Below are 10,288 nucleotides of genomic sequence, written 5' to 3'. Positions count from 1 at the left end.
CGATGAACAGCCGAGTTCTATAATTTACTATCACGGGTCAGTGTATTAATAGTACAGATATTGTTCTGTGTTTACTGTTTATCATGAACAGAATACACCGATCAGCCAGAACATTAATACCAAATGTGCCACCAAAACAGCTCTGACTGGTTGAGGCATGGACTCCACAAGAGCTCTGAAGGTGTTCTATGGTACCTGGCACTAAATCATTAGCAGCAGATCCTTTAAGACCTGTATGTTGTGAGGGGGGGCCTCCATGGATCTGACTTGTTTGTCCAGCACATCCCACAGATGCTCAATTTGATTGAGATCTGGGGAATTTGGTGTTCAATTCAACACCTTGAGCTCTTAGTTCTGTTCCTCAAATCATTCCTGAACAATTTTTGCAATGTCAGGGCACATTATCCTGCTGAAAGAGGCCACTGGCATTAGGGAATACCATTGCCATGAAGGGGTGTACTTGGTCTGCAAAAATGTTTAGGTATGTGTCAAAGTAACAACCACATAAAAGCCAGGACCCAAAGTTTCCCAGCAGAACATTGCCCAGAGCATCACACCCGCTAGCCTTCTTCCCATAGTGCATCCTGGTGCCACCTCTTCCCAAGGTAAGCAAGTGTACTCACCCAGCCATCCACATGATGTCAAATAAACTGTGATTCATCAGACCAGGCCACCTTCTTCCTTTGCTCCATGGTCCAATTCTGATGCTCACATGTGCACTGTAGGTGCGATTACAGTGTCTTCTGACACCTTTCTATCATAGCCAGCATGAACGTTTTCAGCAATGTGTGCTACAGTAGTTCTTCTATGGGATCAGACCAGACAGGCTAGCTTTCACTCCTCATGACCCATTGACCACTTTTAGAAGGGACTAACCACTCCATACCGGGAACACCATACAAGACCTGCCATTTTGGAATTGCTCTAACCTATCACAATTCCGCCCTTGTCGAAGTCGCTCAGATCTTTACGCTTGCCCATTTTTTCTTCTTCTAACACATCAACTTCGAGAACTGACTGTTCGTTTCCTACCTAATATATCCCACCCCTCAACAGGTGCCACTGTAACAAGATAAATCAATGTTATTCACTTCACCTGTCAGGGGATTTAATGTAATGTCTGATCGATTTAAATGGTATATTATTGCAAAGGACATTCCGTAGCTACAGAGTCAAATTTAATTGGTCAATTTTAAGAAATATGAATGCAACCTCTTGAAAGTACTCCATGGTTTGAATAAATGTTCCAATGTTGGAAGTTAGTTAATAGTTAAATTCCAATAAGAAGAAACTAAAATGCTATATTTCTGCAAAAAACAAACAAAAAACCTTTAAAATGTGCTTTCCGCTAACTGCACTAGACTGCCCCCTACAGATCATACATGTTCACAACACTGCTAGCTAATTAAATGCTAAGTTGTTTTAACTGAAGATGAAATTAGTGACTCGGTTTAATCAGCTATTTTACGTTTATTTTGGCAAATAAACTGTAACCATAATGCTGCTCAACAACGTGTTGATCTGCTGCTTCGAGTCTGAATCCCATAGCCACTAGGGGCGTGTTAGACACCCGGAAGTTGCTATGTCGTAACTTGTGACCATTTCCGGCGAGGCAAATTTGAAACATTTCCATCGTTTCGACCGAGAGACTTCACCTTCTTTTGAATAAAACTAAGAGGAAGGTCATTTTTCGCACCAGAGGTATTTACACCTTTATACCGTGTTTGTTGACATGCTCGTGCAGCTAACTGGCTTAACTTTCATGTAGTCTTTTTTTCTTTCGCTATTTAACATAGTGGAGAAACTCCATTTTGATTCGAACTTCCCTGTGTTTTCTTGTGCAGAGGGCCATGGACCCCGGTACTCAAAGACTGTTTGAAAGAGTTGCACGGAAAATGGGCTGGGACAAACCAGGTGCTCTGGACCGAGCCGCAGAAGAGGTCAATATTGTTATTGTTTTCTAGCGATAACCTGTACAGTGCTGTTAAATACTCGATTCTGATTGGGCAGTGCTGTTAAATGCTCGATTCTGATTGGTCAGTAGCTGTTAAACGCTTGTAACAGCATCTCTGACAGTAGTATCAGCTGCCCTCTTTGTACAAAAACTCAAATGATTATTTATCGTTTTTGGAAGGAGTCTCCAGTGTCAGCGCTTTGTGTAACAGTCAGCAAAAAAAAGCTGTAACTTTTTAAACTGTTTCTTTAACTGGCTGGTGAGGGAATGAGTCTTTATACCGTAGCTGTTATAAGTAGTGTGCATGCTACAACAATAAATGTAACTGTAAGTGGATAAAAACATATCACGTGGTGTTATTTAATAAATAAGGAGAAATTGTTGAAGTAACGTTGATGGATTGCTATTAAAGGAATGCGTAAAAAACATATAAAAGAGGATGTGCAGTTTTATATGTGGATAAGAATCCATTTGAGGGTGATAAGGACTCGAAGCGTCGCATTGGGCCACATCTCCCCCCATCGCTGACTGTTGTCCTATAACGGTGTGCGTTGTTTATGTTTCATTCCTTACACAAGTCATATACTATCAGATAGACCAACCTCACCTCTGTAATGCAAGTCAGTAGATTTCAATTCCAACTAGTGCTGCATCATATCATGCGTTTTGAATTAGGCTTGAACGAGACATTTTCTCATCTCCTTGCAGCTGCAAAAAAGTGTGAAGAGCAGACACGATGCTGTCGTCAGCTGCGACGCTGAGCCTGCTGAGAGGAAGGAGTCGTCATTTCCGTCAGACAGCGACAGCTCTGAAAAGGAGAATCGGCACGGAAGGAGCGACGTGCCTTCAAATGGAGCGCTGCTGGACTCCAGTGACGAGGACTTGGACAAGAGTAAGTCGCTTAATAGAGAAATCCTACGCAGCAGTGGACATGTAAGTGTCAGTCAATCAATCAATCAATCAAGTAATGCTTGTTGTTCAGTTCTTGCAACAAAGATTCCACCCAAACCTGCTCCCAGACAAATCTCATCTGCCAAGAAAGCAAGGTGAGATGTTTTCATGTGTTCTACTTTTTTTAATTTTTATTTCTGTTTAATAATAAATGGCCTGCGTTAATAGGAGCTTCATATACACCGAGGTGATTTCGAGTTTGGAAGAAAGCTGATCAAATCGGCACCGTGCGATGACATGCCAAAAGAAAGTGATCATTTTATATAATATGGGTCGAAACGGATCTATTTGTCTCTCTTTCTAGGGAACCGGTTCAGATTTTGTCCTCAGATAGCGATGATGGATTTGAAAACTGTAAGTTATTTTTAACTGTTGTTTTTCATTTTCAAATAATATTTTATTACTATGTTGTTGTTGTTGGTGTTTTTATTTATTTATTTATTTATTTATTTTTAAGATTAAGTATATACAATGTGTTTTTTCTTTAATAGTTTTGAGACGTGTGAAAACCCCGAAGGCTCAACCGAGGCCTCAGTTTGTGAGTGGTAGTGATGACAGGTCAGTGAGCTCTGTCTTAGTATGGTTTTCTTATCTTATAAGATATGTGTATGTCTGTATATATGTGTGTATGTGTGTATATATATATATATATATATATATATATATATATATATATATATATATATATATATATATATATATATAGATATATAGATATATAGATATAGATATAGATATATTGCACACACACACACACACACACACACTGATCAGCCATAACATTTAAACCACAGACAGGTGAAGTGAATATTGTTGATATCGTTACAATGGCACCTGTCGAAGGGTGGGATGTATTAGGCAGTAAGTGAACAGTCAGTTCTTGAAGTTGATGTGTTGGAAGCCGGAAAAATGGGCAAGCATAGGGATCTGAGCAACTTCGATGGCTAGACGACTGGGTCAGAGCGTCTCCAGAGCATCTTGAGCATCTCCAGAGCAACTTGCTGTAGAACCAAAAGTCCGGGGGGTGGACCTGGACCTGCGCAACTCGTCCTAGCCTAACCCGTAGGATTCTCTACAATATGGGACAACAGACACATTTATCGAGCTTGAAACGCAGAGAGTTGGCTTATTGTTTTGACTCTGGTCCGAATCCACCTGGATTTTTGGTTCTGCAGGTAGAGGTGCATAGACTGACGTCTATATCTATAACCGTATCATAGCACACGGTATTTATAATAAAGCTCTGTGTGTGTGTGATGCATTTACATATATTTATTCTTTTATATATTGTCATGCTACATATTTATATCAGTTATCCTTATGTTACTGTAATGTGTGATGATACTAGAAGCAAAAGAAATTCCTTGTGCACTCTGCTGATGTAAAGCTGTGTTAATTTTCACATTTCACAGCCTTAAACATTTCATAGTAGACGACTTGTCTTCTGATGACGATTTTGTCGTGGAGAAGAAGCCGTCCGTTTCAAAAGGTAATTTTTATGAAATCTCACTGTACCTGTACGTTCTTGCTTCACGCATATAAAAGGATAGGGAAATAAAATCTTAGGAATACCTTACGTTGTTTTACCACAACAGCTACCTTTAAAAAATGTACAAGAAAGGCACTTCGAAATGAATGTTTTTTTGGTGGTTGTGTGTACATGCAGCCAAACTGAAGACTCCCAAGGCTAGCCTGAAGTCAGAGAAGCAGCGGCTCTCTCGGTTCGAATCCCCGGTGTTCCTCGGTGACTCGGACGACGACAGCGACGTTGTGATCAAGAGCACGTGGAGGATTCGGCACAGTCGCCCGTCGTCACAGGAAAAGGATGCTCCGGCTAAAGAAAATAAACCCAGTAACGCCCTGCGCTTTCCCTCTCCTCTCGCTTCTGTTCACACGCCCAAGCCCTCTTCAGCCCCGCCCACACACAGCAGCTGGCGGGAAGACACGGGCAGCTCCGAGGACGAGTTCCAGTCCTTACTGGACCGCATCAAGAAAAACCAAAAGTTGGGAAGCAGTAGCACACACTGTTCTCCTAAACCTCCAGGTGAAATTACCACCTATACAGGTGTACAGTGCTGTGAAAAAGTATTTGCCCCATCCTGATTTCTTAGTTTTAGATCTTCAAACGAAATAAAACAAAGACGACCACTACAGTTTTGTAAACACACACTACAGTTTTTATTCATTTATTTATTTTTTTAATTGAAGCAATCAATATTCATCACCCATGTGAAAAACGAATTGCCCCCTTAAACGTAAAATCTGGTTTAGCAGAAATAACTGCAACTGATATCTGGAAGTCAGTCTTTCACTTACTTCTAGGACTAGGATTTACTCTTATGCTTTGGATCATTGTCTCACTGGATAATCCGGTTGCGCTTGAGTTTCAATTTACAGACTGAAGACCGGGCAGTCTCCTTGAGGATTTTTTGGTAGAGAGCAGAATTCATGTTTCCCTTAATTGTGCAAGTTACACAGGTCCTGAAGCAGCAAAGCATCCCCACACCATCACACTGCCACCACCATGCTTGGCCATAGGTATGATGTTCTTTTTGTGGAATTCTGTGTTTGGTTTACGCCAGATGTAACGGGACACCTGTCTTCAAACAGTTCCACTTTCAACTCATCAGTCCACAGAACGTTCTCCTGAATGGTTTGAGGATCATCACGGTGTGTTTTGTAAATTTCAGACAAACCTTAATGAGTGAATTTCTTTCAACTTTGACATAGTGTGTTACTGTGTAACACCTTTTAACCAACTTCATGCTGTTGAAAAAGTTCTATTTAAGTGTTGATTTGATTGAACAAGGTTTGCAGTAATCAGGTCTGGTTGCGTCTAATCCAGCTGAACCCCATTATGAACGCAGTTTCATAGATTTTGAGAATTAGTAACTATGGGTGGCAAATACATTTTCTCACAGGCCCAGTTGGTATCAGATAACTTTTTTGCTTCAATAAATAACATTATTATTTAAAAACTGAATTTCAGTGTTTACTCCGGTCGCCTTTGTTTTATATTCGATTTTGAAACAACTTAGTACCAGGTGTACACAAAAACCCGAAGAAATCACGATGGGGCAAATACTTTTTCACAGCACTGTACGTGTATAGGAAAATAAAGGTGAAATTGTGATTTTCATCTTGATTTTATTATTACTGTCATTTGTTCATTGGATATAGAGCCCGAAGCTGCAACAGCCTGTGTGACTCCGTCTGTGAACGCACGAAAGGACAGTGACCGAGTACCAGGAAAAGGATCCCAGGTGAACAGAACTCCAGCGCAGCGCCCAATCAGCAGACCTGTGAGTCAGACGGAGCCCAGAGCCGGCCACAGCAGCAGGTAGAGTTAATAATACAGTAACTGAGGGAAGTATGGAGGAGTACGTGATTATTATCCTCTTCTAATGAAGTTTTTTTAGCCCCCCCACAACACACACACACACTCACTCACTCACTCACTCACTCACTCACTCTCTCTCTCTCACACTCTCTCTCTCTCTCTCTCTCTCTCTCTCTCTCTCTCTCTCTCTCTCTTTTGGTTATTGAACCTAATTGTCCACCAGGCAACTATAAATTAAAAGGGTTGCATCCCAGGCGCCCGATCTACTGATCTCTCCACCCCTGTAATAGATGTTCTGGTCTTGCCACTTTTCATAGCACAATTACACAAGATACTTTTTATATTTAGATTTCTTATATTTACATTGACTTGTGTTGCACTCTTTCTTTGAGTCAGTGTGTCAAATATACTTCACAACTGTTTTGATGGTATGTAGTTGATCCAAGTTTCCTAATGTATGTAATTGGTTGCTGATTTTGATTCTGAACTGTTTTTTTTTTGTGTGTGTGTGTGTGTGTGTGTGTGTGTGTGTCTGATAGAGTGGCTGTGTGTAAAACACCAGGCTGTTTCCTGCAGTCTCTGTCTTTTCCTGGGTCTGTGTACTGCCACAAGTTTAAGCAGAATAAGGAGGAGCTGACCGGCAAACTCTACCGGCTCTATAACTCTACTGTTTTTGAGAGCAAGGTCAGGACACAAAGTAAAAAAAAAAAAAAAAAAAAAAAAATATATATATATATATATATATATATATATATATATATATATATATATATATATATATATATATATAAATATAAATATAAATATAAATGCTTATTAGAACACTCCAAAATAAAAAGTTTGATCAAGGCCTAAGCTGAATTCCAGTAATGGGGTGAATAGTGAAAAGTAGATCGTAAGTGTTAGTGTGTTTGTACCATTGCATATAAGTTATGGTAATCTTCAAGACTGAATCAAATCAACAGGAAATCGATACCTACGTCTTCCTGGCCTGTAAACCGTGAACCGTTCTTAATCTAAGCCGCTTCCTATGGTGATGCTCTGGGTTAGAGGTTAGTACATTTGCCTCACATTTCCAGGGTTGGGGGTTCGATTCCCGCCACCACTCTGTGGGCATGGAGCTTGCATGTTCTCCCCGTGCTTCAGGAGTTTCCTCAGGGTACTCTGGTTTCCTCCGCCAGCCCAAAGACATGCGTTGTAGGCTGATAGGCATCTCCAAATTGCCACCCCATCCAGGGTGTGTCCCTCGCCTCATGCGTCAAGTTACCTGGGGATAGGCTCCGGGATCCCCGCGATCCTTTTATGTATATTTTTACATAGAAACTGTTGCTACGGTGACTGCAAACTCGGATTTCACACGTAGATGAATTTTTGCTATGACTATAGAATAGATCATTCAGAGGGTTGTACTTTGCACTGCCTGTTGACTCGGGTGTTGTAACAAAGTCGGTAATGACCGGAAAAGGACAACAACAAAAAAAAACACGAAGCTCAAAATATTTTTCATGAAAGCTGAACCCATACTGTGTTATTTTATTTTATTTTATTTTCGGCTGAATATATTGTTTCCTTGAAAAGTATATATTTTTTAATTAATCCGTAATGTTTCATCATCACGCGTTTAATTTCCTCAGCTGCCCGCTGACATGCCGATCAAATGGAATACAAAGATGAGGAAGACCGCAGGATATTGCATCACCGGGCAGGAAAAGGTCACTGGCATACGATACGCCCGTATTGAATTGTCCGTCAAAGTCTGTGACTCTGCAGGTAAGTTTTAGATAGATTAAAAATAAATAAATAAAAAAGCTCTGTCTTTGCTTTGCATAAGGTCTTTTGTTTGTTTGTAAGTTTAGTTTGTTACATGGGAAATGTCTGTATTCCACACAAATGGTGAAGACATGATTACCTGTCCTTTTTCCTTCTTCCTTCGCAGATCGGTTAAGGGACACACTAGTTCATGAAATGTGCCACGCAGCCACATGGCTGATAAACAACGTTCGGGACGGCCACGGACCTTTCTGGAAGATCTACGCACGCAAAGCCACCCTGGCTCACCCTGAGCTGCCCATGGTGACCCGCTGCCACAGCTACGACATCAATTACAAATACCAGTACCAGTGCAGTCGCTGCAAAAACACGTGAGTGCGCTCCTCCTCAAACAGCTCAGCTTTCATTCTTTAAGGCCTGGAAGTCAATTTGGTACGCTTTCCGAAATTTCAGTCGTCCAGATCATTTTGAGTGTAGTGTATACAGTAAGACTGGTAAGTCAAGGTGGCAAGTCTGATTCACATTAACCTCTTGAATATCTTGCTCATCACTAGAGATTGACCAATATCGACTTTTTGCATGTTTATGTGCCCGATAACCGTTATGCAGAATATTTATTTATTTATTTTAACACAGTGATAACGCCACTGAACTGAACAAACCGTTTTATTTATAACAATTTTGACGATTTCACTTCCTCCTTGAATACAAAACCAACCAAAAAACTCATATTTATTTATTTATACACCAATAAATAGAGGGGTCTGAAAAATAAATAAATAAAAGCTTTAATGGGATTACAGGACTCCGTGAGTTTGTCTCTAGTTAGCGCAATTCGCTAAATGCCCACAAGATGGCGCCATTGATCGGTGGATCCGATATTACAAAACCGATATCCGATTATGAAAAAATGCTTAAATATGGGGGGAAATATCAATAAAAAAAACGGTTATCGGTTACTCTCTACTTTTTTTCTTTGCTTTCCCTCTGGAAACACATGCAGAGAGCCAGTAAGATTGTACTTAACCCCAACCCAAGAACTATGACCGATGAATTGTCCCTTCCCTGCATGGGAGGAGGGGTAGCTCTGGTCTGGTCAGAATTATGTGCCATGATGTTCAGCACCCTATTTTATTATGAATGATACCGTGATTACCAATCAATTAACATTTTATTTACACCAGGAAAATCAAAATGTATTAATTGGCAGAAAAGTCTGCCCTGATCTTTCTCTAAAAACATTCTTAAGTCTAGAATGCTTTTGGGATGTTCAGTTAATTCAAATGAAACTCCACTTGTATATTTTCTCCAGGATTGGCCGTCACTCAAAGTCTCTGGACACGCAGAGGTTTGTGTGCGCGCTGTGCACGGGACAGCTCGTCCTGCTCACGCCGTCTAGTTCACGCGGTCCCACACCTTTCGCAACGTTTGTGAAGGAGAACTACGGTGCGGTGCGGCAGGAGCTGGCTGGCCAGGGTCACGCCGAGGTGATGAGAAAGCTCAGTGCTGACTTCGCTAGCAAGACACGCCTCAGCCAGAGCTGATCTGTGGACGCTTTTGATCAAACAACAAGAGTGCTGCTCCAGGTTCTGGCTTTTCCTCCACTGTTCAGGTAGACGATGTGATAGAAACCAAACTAAATCAGCATCTTGCATACCTCCAGGTGAAATTGTTTAGGCATTATGTATTACTAAATTCTTCTGCCAGGAAATGCTTTAGAAAACTGTGAAGGATGCATCTGGTTTCTACATTTCAGTGCATTTTAATCATCTGATTTTATATGCGTCCTTGTCGTGAAATGTTTGGCAAATTTGAATAGTTCTGTATTTTATTTTCTGTCCTTGTTTTAACTGTTTTGTATGTTTCAATAAAGTATTTTTCAACCTACTGAAAAATGCTTGTACGCTATTTTTTAATATATAAAATTCTAGCTAAATGTAATATTGCAAACTTTTAACAATCACAATTTAAATATAATGAATTGTGCAAAATAGGTGAATCATAATTAATGTGAGATCTCACAATGTCACGGTTAAAGTCACAGATCAGACCTTTTCCCCGTTCTGATGTTTAACGTGAACAGGAACCTGTATCTGCATGGTTTTATGCGTTGCACTGCTGCCACATGATTGGCTGATTTAGATAACTGTATAAATGACCACATAAGAATAAATCAACAAACAAAGCATTATTTAAAAAAGTTATTCAATGATTGATAAAATACAAAAACAGGCCTAAATAAATCAAGAAATGTGTGAATCTCACACAGGAAG

The 10,288-nt window shown here is 40.3% G+C and overlaps 1 protein-coding gene across 2 annotated transcripts; it reads left to right on the top strand.

Annotated features, from left to right (window-relative positions):
- Window positions 1–1,582: 1,582 nt before the first annotated feature.
- Window positions 1,583–9,905, top strand: gcna (germ cell nuclear acidic peptidase). Of its 2 annotated transcripts, XM_017473414.3 has the most exons (13): window positions 1,583–1,701; window positions 1,845–1,940; window positions 2,663–2,846; window positions 2,937–3,000; window positions 3,210–3,259; window positions 3,397–3,463; window positions 4,318–4,394; window positions 4,572–4,949; window positions 6,086–6,245; window positions 6,785–6,929; window positions 7,880–8,015; window positions 8,182–8,386; window positions 9,328–9,898. In XM_017473414.3, exons 2-13 carry the CDS (start codon window positions 1,851–1,853, stop codon window positions 9,557–9,559), a joined length of 1,788 nt encoding a protein of 595 aa, XP_017328903.1. In that variant the 5' UTR covers window positions 1,583–1,701; window positions 1,845–1,850; the 3' UTR covers window positions 9,560–9,898. The 2 variants fall into 2 exon arrangements, with proteins under 2 accessions (XP_017328903.1, XP_047013027.1); XM_047157071.2 differs by having other exon boundaries at window positions 2,663–3,000; window positions 9,328–9,905.
- Window positions 9,906–10,288: the final 383 nt, after the last annotated feature.

This window comes from Ictalurus punctatus, chromosome 8 (assembly GCF_001660625.3).
Source record: "Ictalurus punctatus breed USDA103 chromosome 8, Coco_2.0, whole genome shotgun sequence".
Lineage (NCBI taxonomy): Eukaryota > Metazoa > Chordata > Actinopteri > Siluriformes > Ictaluridae > Ictalurus > Ictalurus punctatus.
The sequence above is the reverse complement of the archived record's forward strand: the minus strand, read 5'-3'. Positions and strand labels throughout refer to the sequence as shown.

Bases quoted from the DNA above. Each gene is read 5' to 3' on its own strand.
- gcna (XM_047157071.2), top strand. From the start codon at position 1,851: ATGGACCCCGGTACTCAAAGACTGTTTGAAAGAGTTGCACGGAAAATG. The intron at 8,016-8,181 runs GTAAGTTTTAGA...CTTCCTTCGCAG, and splicing joins CAAAGTCTGTGACTCTGCAG to ATCGGTTAAGGGACACACTA. The intron at 8,387-9,327 runs GTGAGTGCGCTC...TATTTTCTCCAG, and splicing joins TGCAGTCGCTGCAAAAACAC to GATTGGCCGTCACTCAAAGT.